This window comes from Parasteatoda tepidariorum, chromosome 2, assembly GCF_982258835.1.
Source record: "Parasteatoda tepidariorum strain Cologne lab strain chromosome 2, Ptep-v5.0, whole genome shotgun sequence".
In the NCBI taxonomy this organism is placed as follows: Eukaryota; Metazoa; Arthropoda; class Arachnida; order Araneae; family Theridiidae; genus Parasteatoda; species Parasteatoda tepidariorum.
Window position 1 is genome coordinate 15,999,886 of NC_141756.1, and position 16,464 is coordinate 16,016,349.

A 16,464-nucleotide genomic window follows, 5' to 3' on the forward strand; every position below is an offset into this window, starting at 1 on the left:
TTATGAGCAAATTTGGCGCCTATTTAAACTGCACCTATACTGCGCAATTTTTTTTATAGATACTGTGGAAATAAGTTCCTTACGTAATAGGTATAAATTGAGGAAAAAATTGCTTGATTTTGGTAAATTTAAAATATCAGGAGTTGGCCACGAGCCAGATGATACTAAGTAAAGTTCATTTTTGATGGGATGGGCCTTAAACTTGTTTTTCTGTATCTATTACCTTAAAGTCACCGGGCTCAAAGGAAGGGCAATGAGTAATAATTAAGGCCCGGATTTTGATGACATTTGCATTTTTGGACATTTTTTGTCCTTTAGAGCATTTTTTGAGATTTATAGGGCATTTTCTTTAAAATTTGGGGCGTATTTTTCATTTTAAAGCATTTTGTTAATTTTTTTCTAATTTTTTATTATTACACTGGCTTCCAAACAATGAAGAAAATCTCTAGGATATTAAAAGGTGAAGCAACATCTTTTCAAATTGAAGAAGAATTGTCAGTAAGTGTGACCGTCCTTTTCAAGTACGCACCAGTAACATCAGTAGACGTTGAAAGAAGCTTCTCCTGGTATAAAAATTTGCTTTCAGACAAGAGACGCTCGTTTACATTTCAAAATATTAAAAAAAAATTTAATAATCCAATGTAATTCTGATATTTATTAATATTATGAGATGGAAGTTGTTGTATTCATTTAAGTTTCTATACAAAATGAAAATGTTTTGGAGTCAATATATTTTCCTTTTTTTTGCTATTTTAGGATATAAAACATATTTTTCAAACTTTAATGAACGTAGAACAAGTATTGCATTGCTTTATATTTTTGAAACGACTCATAATAATTTTAAAGAGTAAAACATTGTTTTAGTTCAATATTTTTACTTCTATTTAAGTCATGTCATAAGGCATTTTTAGCGCAATTTTCGCATTTTAAGGGCATTTTTTGCACTTTTAAGGGCATTTTTTAGGGCATTTTTTGCAGTTTGTAAGGGCATTTTTTGCACTTTTTAAGGGCATTAATTGAGATTTTTTAGGTCATCAAAATCCGGGCTCTAGTAATAATAAATCAAGAAGTCATTGAAATAACTTTTTTTTTATTGTGTCGGTATTTGTTTTTTAGTATTGTGCATGATATTGTATCGTTGTTCAATACCGATTTTGATTTTTTTCTTCTTTTCTTACGAAGAACGTGTGTTCAGCTCTTGTATAAAAAGATTTTTTTTTTCTTTCTAAATATCAGACGTTAATTATCGGAATAGTTTCAGAATCAAACTTAAATAATTGTCGCTAAGTATATTATGTATATATATAAATAAAATAATAATAATAATTAAAATCATTTTGTGTGGTGGGATTTTTTTTTTTTTTTTTTTTTTTTTTTTTGTGTGTGTGTGATCCTATTTGTGTTCATCCTGCCATGTTTACAAAAAAGTTTGAATTTAAAATAGGAGTTAGATTTGTCTGAATAGAACAACTGGAAATTGCCTCAGGGTCAAATGTAATCTTAACAGCTTACTTTTGATAATAATGTGGAAGCTTTACCTTTGCATAATAGAGACTTGTTTAAATGGTTGTATTGGATGATTGAACACAAATTTAAGATAAGAGGTTCGCGAGAAGTAAATTTTTTTTTTTTTTTCTTTTTTTTTTTTTTTTTTGCTTAGATTTTACTATTTATGTAATATTAATTCTTTAGTAGTAATAAGGAAAGAAAACAAGATGTTGAAAGTGAAGAGGTAATAAAAGTAAACTTTTATTTAATAATCGACAAAGAAGCATCATTTGAGTATTTTTTTAACATTATAAATATAAAATAGAAGTAGTTAGTTGGTTTCTCGTATTTAAACTATTTATGTTTGTTTTCGAATGTTACGGTATTTGCGCCCTTTACTGTTCTGAGACAATTTTTATCAGTGCATCTGCGCTTGTTGGTGCGTCTTTCCTATGTAACTGATAAAGGTATGATATGAGAAACTTGTTTACTAGGAATGTTGAATAGGTTAGAAAGGCTTCCTGTGTTAGCTTGCTTCCGTCCTTGGCATTCAGAATTGCCAAGGGCTCTCTGCCAAACATCCACATTTTGGGAATGCAAACCCACTACGGCGCACTTCTGTTGCATTTATTAAACGCTAATTTGCTTTTGTGAAAGTGTAAGCTCTTTTCTCTAATAGATTATGACAGATATAACTTAAGTAACAACATCCAGCATTTATCGCATCCTATTCTTATTTTTTTATAAAACAATTATTCTAAATTTTTTGGATTTTTTTTTTTGTCTTGCTGCTTTTTTCCTAGAGTTTTTTAATCGCTTGAAGCTCTATGCATGGGAGTGCGATTTGAAAAAATGGAAAATTAATACGTATTCGTACAGTTGCGGTGAGGTTTGTGCGCTCGTTATTCTGTGTGCTACATTTTACTTTGTCTTTATACCTTGCTCTACAATATTTAAATTTTTTTTCAACAGTTGAAGGAAAATTTTTAGCTGAACCCATACATGATTCGCCCATACTCTTTTAGAATCAGCATTTTTTCGTCTTAAATAGTACTGACAAATATCAGGGGGTGCGTCAATTGATTGCTTTTTACGATCGTTTAATAAGGTGTTATAGTAAAGCAATTATTACGCGTGTTGATTTCCGGCTGATTCAGAGGAATTTTCGTCTGTTTTCAAAACGATGTCTCCAGACTGTTGGATTTTTAAATTTATTACTACTGCGATTTTTATCTTCGAAATTGTTGCAAGATGAAAATATCAGCAATCGATTGTTTTTTACAATCGTTTAATAAGGTGTAATAGTAAAGCAATTAATACACTTGTTGATTTCCGGCTGATTCAGAGGAATTTTCGACTGTCTTTAAAATGATGTCTCCAGGCAGTTTGATTATTAAATTTATTGCTACTGCGATTTTTATCGTCGAAATTATTGCGAGATGATAAAATTTAACTATTGATGCTTTTGATGCCTCTATGAATCTTTGAACTATTGCTAGAAAAGAACATTTTTCTTTATATTTTCTACAATTTTCTAAAATAAATTCCCCTCCGGTAACAAAATACATCTTCGTAGTAAAATTTTTTATTTCGTTTCAGCCTCAGACTAATGGAATTAAAAACTTAACCCGAAGATAAAGATCCTATAGCCTTGATATATTCCTAGTTTTTTACCATATAAACATGTTCGAATATTTTATTTAAAGTTCTAAAGGGTTTATGCTTTTTTATTGATTATATGTTAATAATAATATAAATGTTTGCAAATACCTATCTATAATTCTACGTACAAAATATTTTTCAAAGCGAATGAAAAAGTTGCAGATATCTTTGATTAATTCGAACATTAAATGTAAATGTCAATAATTTATTGCTTGTAATAAAGATACTATGTTATATTTTCCTGTTTAAATCCCTTAGAAAGCATATACCTTTTCTTTCACTGCGTTTTTTTTTTTTTTTTTCCTTTGTGAAAGCTTTAGATAGCTATGTTTTGTAACTTAATGAGAAAAAACTCATAATTGTTAAATGTTGTTATTAATTTTGCTTCTAGTATTAAAATTTAAGAGATAATATATTATTTATAACCCAGTTTTCTTTCTATTAAAAATGATATTTTGCCCACAACAAAATTTCTTCATAAATAAGTTCAAATTATTTCATCGTCTATTAAAATTTAAGAGATAATATATATAACTGTGTTATAAATTTATTTTTAAGCCAGTTTTCTTTCTATTAAAAATGATATTTTGCCCTTAACAAAATTTCTTCATAAATAAGTTCAAATTATTTCATCGTCTATAGTTTGCATAATATTAAGAATTATTTTTACCTCCCTTTTTATAGTTCACTTAACAAGATTAGAAATATAAGAACAGCAACTGCAGGGTAATGACCTTAGAAAAAGAAAAAAACATTTCATTTTTTTTTTTCTGAAATAGATTATCAAAACAGAATGAACACAAGGCTCTAAAAGTCCTGATTTAACACTACTTAAAATAATACTCAAAGGCAAAATAGGATATTAAAATAATTTAGCTCTTTAATAGATAATGTAAATCCTTCATCTTTGTCTGATAACATGTTGAAAACCCTTGGAAAATTAAAATTATTGAGTTGAAGATTTTTACTATTTCAGAAATATAAATTTTGTGTTATAAATTTCTGTTTCTTATAATTGTATGTTTTTGATTTTTTAGATCTCATCTGTTGTCTTCTCATACTTAATGGAGTTCTTGGTCATCCACAGAGGTGAATTCTGCCCAGCACAACACAAATAAAGTGTATTGTTGGATTTATTTGTGAGAATTTATTTTTTTGCGCGAAGATTACTTAAGAAGCAGATATTGCTGCATCATTTCAGTTTGTGAAGCACATCAGATTATCTTTATTTTGAAATCATCCACTAAGAAAAACTTATTTTCATTTAACTGGGGCATTCTCCACCAAGGCATGACTATGAAGCATAAGTTGATGAGACCCGGCCCATCCGAAATTGTTTACAAGAACATGAGGTTTTTGATAATGGACAGGCCAACGGATGCTACCATCAATGCATTTATAGAGGTAATGAATGAATTTAAGGCTCATTTTTAATTAAAACCTTATTATAATATTTAACCAACTCCTAAGCGATGACAGTAAGTTTTTGCAGCTTGTGTAAATGTTTTAAGTGCTTCTCTCAAATTTTCCTTTCCTTTTAGAAGTATTTTTTTAAAACCTTTTATGCTGAAATCATTAAATTTGTTATATTATAAATTCACATTATCTGTGGTATTAGTTGAAATTCATGTGTATTTTCTCTTTAATTTGATTCATTAAACATAGCTGCCAACTCTAGGTACTGGATTTTGCAGTAGCCTACTGGATTTTGCCAGTTTCTCCTGGTCAACTGGTTTAATAAATATTCTCCTGGTTTTTGTACATTTTATAAAATTCCCTACAATTAAGAAAATTCCCTTAAAATCTCTATTGAAATTTAATTTTTGAGCAGTTTATTGCTTGCTTTAATATTTAAACAAGTTTTACTAATGCATAAAGAAACGAGCCTTATTTATAAAAATCAGTTAACTATCTTTGATGAATTAAATACCTATTACTCATTAAAATTAAGAGTAAACATAATACATAACGTTTCAAGTTCATTTAATGTTAATCATAGTTGGAAAATATTTCAGTTTTTTATTTTGATAACTAAAAATCCATAAAATTCCCTATGTGTAAAATATTTCGTACTTTTTGTAACAAGTATCAAGAAATTTATATTATTTCGTAAAATCTACAGGATTTTTCCCTATCCATGTTAGCAGCTATAATTAAATAACAGTCTGATCAATTTTACTTCAAATATCATTTCTACAAAAAATAATAATAATAAATAAATAAATAAAGGCATTACCAAGATTACAGGTGTTACAAAAATTTCACAGTGAATATATAATATGTTTTAGCATTTGTGTTCAAAAATAATTTTCTGGGTGAACTATTAATTCAAGTAAGAAACATTGGATCAAAAATTTAAATTTTTCGATTATTCAAACCAATTACTTTGAAAACTACATTAGTAATCCTGGGAAATAGGTTATTCTGTATGCACAGAAATCAGAAATATTGGGATAAAAAGCTAAAAATACAGAACAAATAATGATACAATATTTTTTATCCAGAAAATCAGAAGTTTCAGAAGAACTGCAAACTCTAATATTATTAAACTTAAGCATTATTATGTTAAAATAAAGGGGGGGGGGGAAATATTTTACTCTCTATTATTCTTATTTAAACAATAGTACTGAAACTTCATACTGTACTTTTACTGAAATTTAGTATTGCAACCCATTTTTCCTTTTCATCATTCCATTATTTTGTTAGTTTTTTTTTTTTACTAATTATCTTTAATATAAAATATATACTATATATTGCCTTGAATATATTAAAATTTGTATTGATTCAATGGATTAAAAACAAATGCATATTTTATAAAACTTAATTTATACTAATATTATAAATTGTATACAGCTAAACAAGATATTAAATAGATAATACTGAAGTACAGCAATTTTATTGTACAGACAAGCAAGGGGAGAAATTTATCATTAACATATATTATGAAAATAATATATGTTAATGATTATATGAATATACAAGGTCCGGCTATTAATTTCCAGGACTGACGTAACTGTAGGAGAAAGAAAAGCCGGAAGATGGCGCTAATGATTGCGAAGAGTGTTCTCTTGCGCATGTGCAGTGCAATCGGCGCCATTCTGAAGTGAATGGTTCTCGTGGAAAAGCGCATTAAAACGGAGCTCTTAAATTCCTGTTGTCGAAGTGAAATGGAGCAAAGAATTAACATTAAATTTTGCTTCAAATTGGGCAAGACAGCTGCAGAAACCTACAAATTGTTAAAACAAGTTTACGGCAAGGAAGCATTATCTCGCTCAAGAACTTTTGAATGGTTTAAACGCTTTCGAACGCGAAAGCGTGGAAGATGATCCGCACACAGTTCGTACGCAAGCCGAAAGCAATTGAAAAAATTCGCGTCCATGCATTGCGTTTGTCTGTGAGGCGATTCTTAGCTCAGCAAGGTGTCGTTGAGTCGCAGCATCCACCATACTCGCCAGACCTAGCACATACTTTTTCCTGTTTCTTAAGCAGAAAAATTCACTGTAACGTTACAGTTACAGAAAACTGTAACGTTACAGTTTTCGTGAAGGCTTTGACATCCTGAAATCTTGTTCCCTTCAGTGAATTTTTCTGCTTAAGAAACAGGAAAAAGTATGTGCTAGGTCTGGCGAGTATGGTGGATGCTGCGACTCAACGACACCTTGCTGAGCTGAGAATCGCCTCACAGGCAAACGCAATGCATGGACGCGAACTTTTTCAATTGCTTTCGGCTTGCGTACGAACTGTGTGCGGATCATCTTCCACGCTTTCGCGTTCGAAAGCGTTTAAACCATTCAAAAGTTCTTGAGCGAGATAATGCTTCCTTGCCGTAAACTTGTTTTAACAATTTGTAGGTTTCTGCAGCTGTCTTGCCCAATTTGAAGCAAAATTTAATGTTAATTCTTTGCTCCATTTCACTTCGACAACAGGAATTTAAGAGCTCCGTTTTAATGCGCTTTTCCACGAGAACCATTCACTTCAGAATGGCGCCGATTGCACTGCACATGCGCAAGAGAACACTCTTCAATATGCAATCATTAGCGCCATCTTCCGGCTTTTCTTTCTCCTACGGTTACGTCAGTCCTGGAAATTAATAGCCGGACCTTGTATATATTCATGAATATATGTTACGTATTTATTTGCATTTTAAGTGAAGTTGATAAGTAATATTACAGCATATTTAAAATATTCAGTTATTTTTCTTAGTTTATAATTATATTAGCATACTTAAAGAACAAAAGTGGTTCATTTTTAATTGTTATTGAAAATATTAATTAATAATTAAATACTTTGAAATAGTTTAGTTAATTTCAATTGCTTAAATATTTTTGACATATTGTTAAAAAATCAAAATAACCTTTTTTTTTCCCAACTAGGAATTTTTACAACCTTCAAATAACCTGCTTTTTAAAAGATAATATAACTGGAAAAACCTAAACATTTTTTTATGTTTAAACTTAAAATTGCAACGGAATGCAGTTAATATTAGCCCAAGTGTTTAAAATAAAAATATGTAAACAAATTCTCCAATTTACATAATAGAAATCTATGTTTGTACAGAACTCTTTCCTTTTGTGCTACTGTTAGTATTAGTAACTTTTTAATTAATTTCTTATATGAAAAATTTACTTTTATTTATAAATTTTATTATTAGCTGTTTTTCGTAGCTCTGAATCAGTAGTAACTCAGCTCTTGATTATTTAAAATAATAAGGTGCCATTATTATTAACAATGCTACAATATTTATCCAAAATTTCTGAAATATCCCTAAAAGCACATTAAAGTAATTAGGTCCAAAAAGCTATGTTTTTAATTACTATATATAATCATTACTAAAATGTAAAATAAATGCTAATAATTTATAATGCATACATTTGAAGTTATTTAAAATCCATATTACTAGTATTAAAAGAAATTCTTTTATTATTTATGAACTTTTAACAAGATTAACTATACGTAAGTTATTCCTTTTTATTAGGAGCTTAAAAGCAAAAATGTAACAGAAGTTGTAAGAGTATGTGAACCCACTTATCAAAAAGAAGCTTTGGAGATGCATGGAATAAAAGTATTGGTAAGTTTTTAAAATCAGTTATTCATTCATTTTTATTTATTATTTTATGTAAAAGAAGGGATGGAAACATAAGTTTTTCTGTTGTTCATGATTTTAGAATCAACTGTACCTAGTTCTTACCATCTGTCAGTTTTATTTCAATACAAAGATAAACTTGCATTTCAATGCAAGTAATATCTTTTGTTCACCATTAAAAATTGTGTAAAGTTTTATTTTATTAATTTTTATCTGTTTTTACTTGTTTATGTTGAAAATTGCTAATTGCTTTGTTATTCATTATTTTAAAAATAATCTTTACACCTATAAAATTGTATAATTAATAATTGCATTATTATTAGTTTTTATTATTTTTATTTTCATTAAAGAATCTTATTAACAAAGTTATTTTTAAATACTAAAGCGACAGTATCCGTAAATAAAGACTTGTCTCTAATTTAAATAATTACTTTCTTAGAAAAAAATTACCTACAACCAATCTTTTACAACTAAATAAAAATACAAAAAAAAAAAATTTTTTTTAAAGTTTTCTTAAAGAAAAAAATTGTGTTTGAACAATATTAAAATTTTCTTCTCTTGTTGGGATAACCTGTATATCTCTGCCACTATTATTTAGAACATGATAATGTATCATGTAAATAAACACGACAATGTATGAAAGAAATCATTTAAAGAAAAATGAAAGGAGAAATATAGCATTATAGGTAAAATTTTATAGCATTTGCCACCAAACAAAATTTTATAGTTATTCATAGCAGCACCATCTATTGACAAACTTGGTAACAAATTTTGAAACTTTTTAATAATGAAATCATGTTTCCAACAAACACAGTAAACTGTACAAATTTTATCTTTTTCTGTCTTTTATATGTATTTAAAATAATCAATCATATTTGGGACAGCTAGTATGTGTCTCATTTGCATTTGTTATTAAATATATAAGATAAGAAAGTGTGTGCTATTATCGAGATGGTATTAAGTATATTGAAATTTTTTTTTACTGTCTCTTGCAGGATTGGCAGTTTGACGATGGATCTCCTCCACCAGTTAAAATCATGAATGATTGGTTTGATCTTCTAAGGAAAAGGTTTAAAGAAAAAACAGACTGTTGTGTTGCTGTCCATTGTGTTGCTGGTCTGGGCAGGTAAATAACCTCACTTATTGATCCAACTTATAATTTTTGGGACACATAAAACCACATTTGCTTATACAAAATGTTCATTAAAGCCAGAGATCCACAACCTATGACCTATAACACAAAAAACTTTTTATTTGGCCCTTAAACTGTCTAAAATATCAATAAAAATATGAAGGGAAAAAAAATGTAAGGACCTTTTTTTTCAGCCATGCTTTGTAACAATAAGCTACTGATCTAGTTTACAGATTTTCTCAGAGTATCAAAAGGTAACAGTTTTGTTGTTTCAACTTTTGATTGTGGCAATGGATTCAGTGTTCGTAGTGAACTGTATTACTATTTTACGCAAATAAAATGACAAAAACATAGATCATTCTAACATATCATTTCAAAATTGACAACCCATACCAACTGACAACTGAGCCTTTTCATCTTTTTTTTTTTTTTAAAGCATTGGCAATTTGAATTCAATTTTGCAATTTCATTTTCTGAATAACAATCAAAGTTAACTTTCTTTTGTATCCCTCTAAATATTTTACGGTAATTGTGCATTATTCTTACTCTTGATTATCAATTTGTTTAGATTTACTTACATTTAATATTTTTTATCATTTTACTTGAGCAAAACATTTGGTTATGCCATATGCTGTCAATATTACTTTCTAAGAGAAACTAAATACTTCCTGAATTTTTACAAGTGTTTTATTAATGTTGACCTAAAGGTGCTTTTTTCATTGGATGTTTTTAAAAAGTGCTTAATTTTCGCTTTTCCAAATTGAGGTTTTTCCTTTACCATGTTGATTTTTGCTATGAATTATGCAGAAAGACACTGTTCACATTGTTCTATTCAACATTTTCACAATTAATTTAACCCCAATCTGTTTCGGCACATCGTCAGTCCGTAACGTATGAAAACGCCATTCGATTTACATGATTCAAAAATTTTAACAATTGTCAAAAACAATTCCAAAGCTTTTTTTTTTTGACATGACGGTTAAAACCAAATAAAACCGTCAATTGTCAAAAGCTTTCCAACCTTATCTAATTATGATATTTTTTTTAAAGGTCTTAAAAATATCATTTGAGTGTTTGAAAAGTGCTCAATATATTTTTTGTTGAATAATTTGGCTGCGCATCCTGTGAAATGGTTATAAATTATGTTTGGTTCATAATTTTTTTGAAAGGTAGGGCTGTTATCACCAAAAGAAATTATTAAGTTTGTACTTGTAGATTTTCATTACAGGATTGATTTCATTTTTTTTTTCTTAATTAAAGATCCTTTTATATTTTAAACTTTAGTTCTTAGCATTTATTTAAATTTTTTACAATTTAAAATTTTCATTACATCTTTTGAGGTTTTTTACTATAATTATTGAAGTTATATTTTAGTCAGAAATTTTCGTTTAAGTTGATTTGTGTGAAAGAATTTATTTTTGATTATTGTTTGTAATGCATATTAACATTTTAGAATTAATAGTTTTAAGGACAAGCATTATGTATTTATAAATAAGAAATGTGTATAATTTATAAAAAAATTTTTTTCATTGTTGAGTGTGGAAAGTAATGTAAAATCTCATTAAAATGTATTTTTTCGTGGAATTTTACAATTTGTATTATGTTGTAATTTTAAACATACAATATATTTTGAATTCAATACACAATTTTTAATTAGTATAATTTTGAACTTTTGGAATTTATTGTACCTCTATTGTATAAAATCAAAATATTAGCTCAATATTAAAAAAAAAAAAAAAAATAGCTATTAACATATTCTTAAACTTTCCAAAAATTCATGCAAAAAATCATTGTTTTTTTTTTATGTGTCCTTCTAAATTTAGAAAAAATTAATATGTAAAGGAAGTAAAAATGTTAAAATTGCAACTGTAGTTTTACCTTGTTGTAATCTTGCATTCTTGTCTAGTTATTGCATACAGTGTGTGTTCCATTTTGTTAAGAAACCTTTTTTTTTTTTTATAAATAGGGCACCTGTTCTAGTAGCAATTGCCTTGATTGAATTGGGAATGAAATATGAAGATGCTGTTGAATTAATAAGGCAGTAAGTTTTTTTCTTTTTTCCTTGAGTGAAGAAAAATGTATTTTTATAGATTGTAATTTTTATGTTTTGTATGCTGCTTCTTTTTAAAAATTTGCTTTAGTGAAGTTATATTTTCTTATGCTTTGCCTATTAAGTTTTTATTCTTCCTTGCTTTTCCTTCATAAATATAAGTTAATGCATCTTTAATTGTTTTACTCTTTCTTTTTTTAAATTTATTGTTGGTTAAATTAGTTATTCCATATGATGTTTAATTTTTTTCGAGAAATATTGCATTCACATAGCTCTTGTGGGTATGTGAGTAAGTCGAAAAAAATATGTGTGAGAAACTCAAAGGAAAAATTTGTGTCAATGTTTAGTTAAATCTTTTGTCTGTTAAAACTAGAGATTATCTTTGGATGGATTTGATTTGAACATCTAATACTATCTAAAAATTATTCTACTCATAAACAAAAATAAAAAAAGTAAAAATTTTCTTATTTAAAAAAAAATATTGCTTTGGTTTGAGAATTTTTTTTTTTTAACCTTAGATAACTAAAATTAGTGTTAATCTGTAACTCATCATTGGACTAACGAACCACAAATTGAAAACAATTATCTTTTTATATTTCTATTGTTTCTTTAAAACTAATTAGTGTAACTTAAAAGAAGTATGATTTTTCATTTAAAAAGCAGAAATATAGAACAGGGCGCGGAGCTTTTTTAAAAAGTGCTTAAAGGTGCTTATTTTCGTTTTTTAAAAGCCCTTAAAGGAGCTTTTTTCATTGGTTTTTTTAAAAAGTGCTTTATTTTTCCTTTTTCAAAATGAGATTTTTCCTTTACTATGTTGATTTTCGCTTCGAATTATGCAAAAAGACACAGTTCACATTGTTCTATCTTCTGCTTCAGAATGTTCTGCTTCAGAAATAATGATAATAAATAAAGAGTTAAAATGTGTGTGCTTTGGCTGTTTGTGGAGTTTAAAATCATTAAAAGTAAGTCAACAATTTTAAGGCTTTGTTTGAACTTTTCATTTGATTTGACTGAAAATCATTTTTCTAAGTAACAGATCACATTGAATAAAAAACAAATAAACAGAAATCCTTCAAAAGTATTTTGGCTTCTCTTAAAGATTAAATAAAATTTAAAAGGAAAAATAATGTTCTTATAATTTGGAATTGACCAATATAAGAACCATCTCTAATGGCAGAAGTCAAATTTCTATATGATGAAAAAATCACTAAGTGTAATTTTAAACTTATTTATCAGGCCTATTAAATGCATGCACACTATGCGGATATTTTTCTTTTATTAAACATATATTTAAATTAATAAGAAGCTTTGATGTAGATGCATGAAACTTAATTGAAATATGTTTAATATAAAGCTTTTAATATTTTCAGGAAACGAAGGGGTGCTATCAATGCTAAACAACTTGCTTTTCTGGAAAAATACCGTCCTAAGTCCCGTCTGAAATCCCAAAATGGTTTGAAGCAGTGCTGCATTCAGTGAACAGGAATTATTTTTCCTTTTTGTCTATGGCAATAATTTAAGTTGCCTTATTGTCTTATTCATTTTAAAGTTTGTCATTACTTAGCAGCACTTTAAAATAGATTTGTATATGATGGAATTCACATTTTTGTTCATGTCATTTATTTACTCATTCATCATTGTTTAAAATGTACTCACACATTACACGCAGAAGTTCTCTTGTTTATAATTTTTTTTTTTAAATTACCAAATATTTTGCTACTTATCATTCCAATGAATTTTATAAATTTTTATTTTCGAATAAAAATGATAATTAGAAATATTTTCGATCTTTCGATTTTCTGAATTTTCTGAATATTGGTTGTTCTGCCGAAGGTTCGTGTAACTTGACTTTCCTCTTTAATTTAAATATATCATTGAATTTCAAGTTTTCAGATGCTTAGAATTGTTTATGCTCCTAATGATGCTCAGAACATATGTTTTTTGTTTAGTTAAAAATAAAATTTTGTATAGCTGTCAAAATTTATTATCTTAATGATATTTTTACCTATTGCAAACAATGACTTGAATTTAAATTTTATATTGCTATAATTCAATGCTGTAGTTTTTTCCACCGACTTATAAATCAGCCATGTATATTTTTCATATATTTTAAAATATTTTTAAATTGGTGAGATATATTTTTATGAATAAAGTACAAATAATAAATGGAGATATGTAGATCTTCGTTATTTCTATTGGTTTTAAAGCAATATTTGTGAACTTTGAAATTCTGTTTCAAGGATATTGACTACTTTTCTGCTGTAATATTTGGAAAAATAAATGTGATATGAAAAATTACATTGTTTAGTTTTTTTATTACAAGAAAGAAAAATCTATTGCAAGTTAAGTAAGGCAATGGTAGTTTTAGAATCCAGTGACTGCATGTTACATTTTGTAGCACCTATTTTAGCTAAGCTTCTGAAGTCATTAGTACGTTTTAACATACATTTTTAACTTCTTTACAATCGTTTTTTATTAAAGAAAATTTATTAACATATTTTTAAATTAAACTTAAATTTATAAAAAAAAATTTAAAAAAACTAAAATAACATACAACCATAGGGCAGAAAAATCTAGAGGGAAAAGAAAAAGTCAAGAAACTTTATTCAAATATATATAAATCAAGAGAAAAAGCTTCATTCAATCAAGACTTTATTTCAAAAGAAAAGTGTAATGTATGATTTTAAAAATGGCACACAAACAAACTATCTACGTCAAATAATTAAAGTTCTTCTGGCTTAAATTTGTTTTTAAGTGTCAATAGCATCATTATATAATATATGAATTCTCATACAAACTATCACATATTTCTGACTGACATTTTTAAAAAAATGAAAAACTTGTTAGAAATCAGAAGGTATTTTTGAGTATGTCAAGTGCAAAATATTAATTCCAAAAAATTAAATGTTCCGAATCGTTAATTGTATTCTAATTGTTTTTAATAAAAGTTTTAGTTGTATCATCATTGAATCAATTTATAATAAAACACCAGTACAAATTATTTATTTTAAAAAATTTAAATTTATGCAACATATTTTTTTTTAATATTTTTAACTGTCCATTGTTTTTGATTTTTTATTCTAAGAAATATCAAAATGTCATAAGCAAAGTATTATTTTAAATTATGAAACAAATGCAAATTATTTATTGCAAAGAGTTGGAAATTCAGCATTAAGTTTTTAATTCTCCATTGTATCAATTACATTATGAGTCAAGTGATCACATAATTCTGACTGCTCTTTTTAGAAAAAGCAACATCTTATAAGCAAAGTGCAATATGTACTATTTATAAATGTGTCACTAGCTTAAAATTTTTATTGAAAAAAAAAACTCTTCTATGCAAATTTTATTAAAAATATTTAAGTGTCGATTAGGCCTAATACTTGACACAAGTACTGAATAGTCATTTAAGAATTCTGTGGTCTTCTTTTTTTTTCATCAAGTTTATATAGATTCCAAATTAGGCTACTTTTCTTCTAATCTAAAATTTATTTCGACTGCCATTTCTAAAAAAAATCAGCAGCTTATAGATAAAGAGAATTTTATTAATCAAGAATATTATTTAGAAGAGTTCATTATATTTGTTGCAAATTTTTTGAAGAACTAAATTCAAGTAGATGAACATTCAATGGTGTTCCCCCCAAATGCTGAAACCCAGTAGCTGTCTTAAAAAACACCCGAATCAGGTACTTGCACTTCAAGAAGACCACTCATACGTAACCCATGGCGTATTAAAGTTCAGCTAAGTTTCTCTACATAAGTTCATTAGAACTTAAATTTAATACAGAGCCGTATCGCACATCGAATTAGTGGAAATATAGTTCTTTCTCGTCTACTTCTTTTACTTAACTGAGGTTTATTATTTGTTTATGTATTTTATTGTAACCGTGATATATTTTTGTTTTGTGTACCTGGCAACTTCGATGCATAATTGGCTTGTTTATGTTCTATGTGGTATCGTGCCTGTCTTTGTGTTATGTCTCTTTGTAAATATATAGTGAAAGAATTGAAATTCACGTGAAAGAATCTTTGTTTAAAAAGAATGTGTCACTTGAGAAAATTAACACTTGACGGGCTTGGCTTACTCGAAATAGAATGGAAAGAACAGTTGCTGACTTAAACAAATGCCACGTTTCAACAGCCAATCAGGATCGAGATATCCACACTACATTACCTGCAGGTCACACTCATTGGGACATGAAAACTGCCCTTTAGATGAAAATGCGTAGCTGGTAATAAAGAATTTAATTATTTTTTGTATACCACTTACCATTTTCCCAAAAGACCACACTTAAGATAGGCGACTTAAAATATTTTAACAGCACGCAATAGCAACTTACACTTTTCTTTCTTTTTTTAAAAAGAAAAAAAAGCGTTCTTGTTGACATTGGGACAATTGCAAACTAGGTGACTATTTTTGCAACAAAAGCCTTATCTCTGAAATGAGAAATGCTTAGGGTACAGAGTAAACATAAGACAGGAGGCTTAGCGTTTTTAAAAAGTGCTTAAAGGTGCTTATTTTCGATTTTTGTTTTTTAAAAGCCCTTAACGGTGCTTTTTTCATTGAATGTTTTTAAAAAGTGCATAATTTTCCCTTTTTCAAAATGAGATTTTTCCTTCACCATGTTGATTTTCGTTACGAATTATGCAAAAAGACGCAGTTCACATTGTTCTATTCAACGTTTTCACAATTAATTCAACCCCAATCTATTTCGGCGTATTGTCAGTCCATAGTGTATGAGAATGCCATTCGTTATGATTCAAAATTTCATGATTTTTGACAATTGTCAAAAACAATGCAATTTTTTTTTTGACGTGACTAAAAACAAGATATCCGTCAGTTGTCAAAAACTTTCCAACCCTGCCTAATTATGATATTTTTTTAAAGTGCTTAAAAATATTTTTTGAGTGCTTGAAAAGTGCTTATTTTTTGCTGAATAATTTGGCTGCGCACCCTGTAAGTCTTGAATGTGTTTTAAAGCCATGTTTGAATAATATAAAATCACCGCCTTTAACGAGTCCTTTATTTACCTCCATCCTTTATTAACA

General features: G+C 27.7%; 1 protein-coding gene across 11 annotated transcripts in view; it reads left to right on the forward strand.

Moving 5' to 3' along the window:
- The window catches only part of LOC107448828 (protein tyrosine phosphatase type IVA 2), a 28,476-nt gene extending 14,766 nt beyond the window's left edge, over nucleotides 1–13,710 (forward strand). For 6 of the 11 annotated variants that reach the window (XM_043051343.3, XM_043051377.3, XM_043051347.3 and 3 more), the window contains exons 2-6: nucleotides 4,188–4,554; nucleotides 8,126–8,218; nucleotides 9,229–9,359; nucleotides 11,332–11,406; nucleotides 12,786–13,710. In XM_043051343.3, the coding sequence (XP_042907277.1) occupies nucleotides 4,441–4,554; nucleotides 8,126–8,218; nucleotides 9,229–9,359; nucleotides 11,332–11,406; nucleotides 12,786–12,894 (522 nt within the window). In that variant the 5' untranslated portion in view covers nucleotides 4,188–4,440 and the 3' untranslated portion in view covers nucleotides 12,895–13,710. Of the gene's footprint in view, nucleotides 1–1,976; nucleotides 2,378–2,465; nucleotides 2,559–4,187; nucleotides 4,555–8,125; nucleotides 8,219–9,228; nucleotides 9,360–11,331; nucleotides 11,407–12,785 lie in introns of those variants that run through there. The other 5 variants (XM_043051344.3, XM_043051373.3, XM_071177188.2 and 2 more) reach the window with 5 other exon arrangements.
- Nucleotides 13,711–16,464: the final 2,754 nt, after the last annotated feature.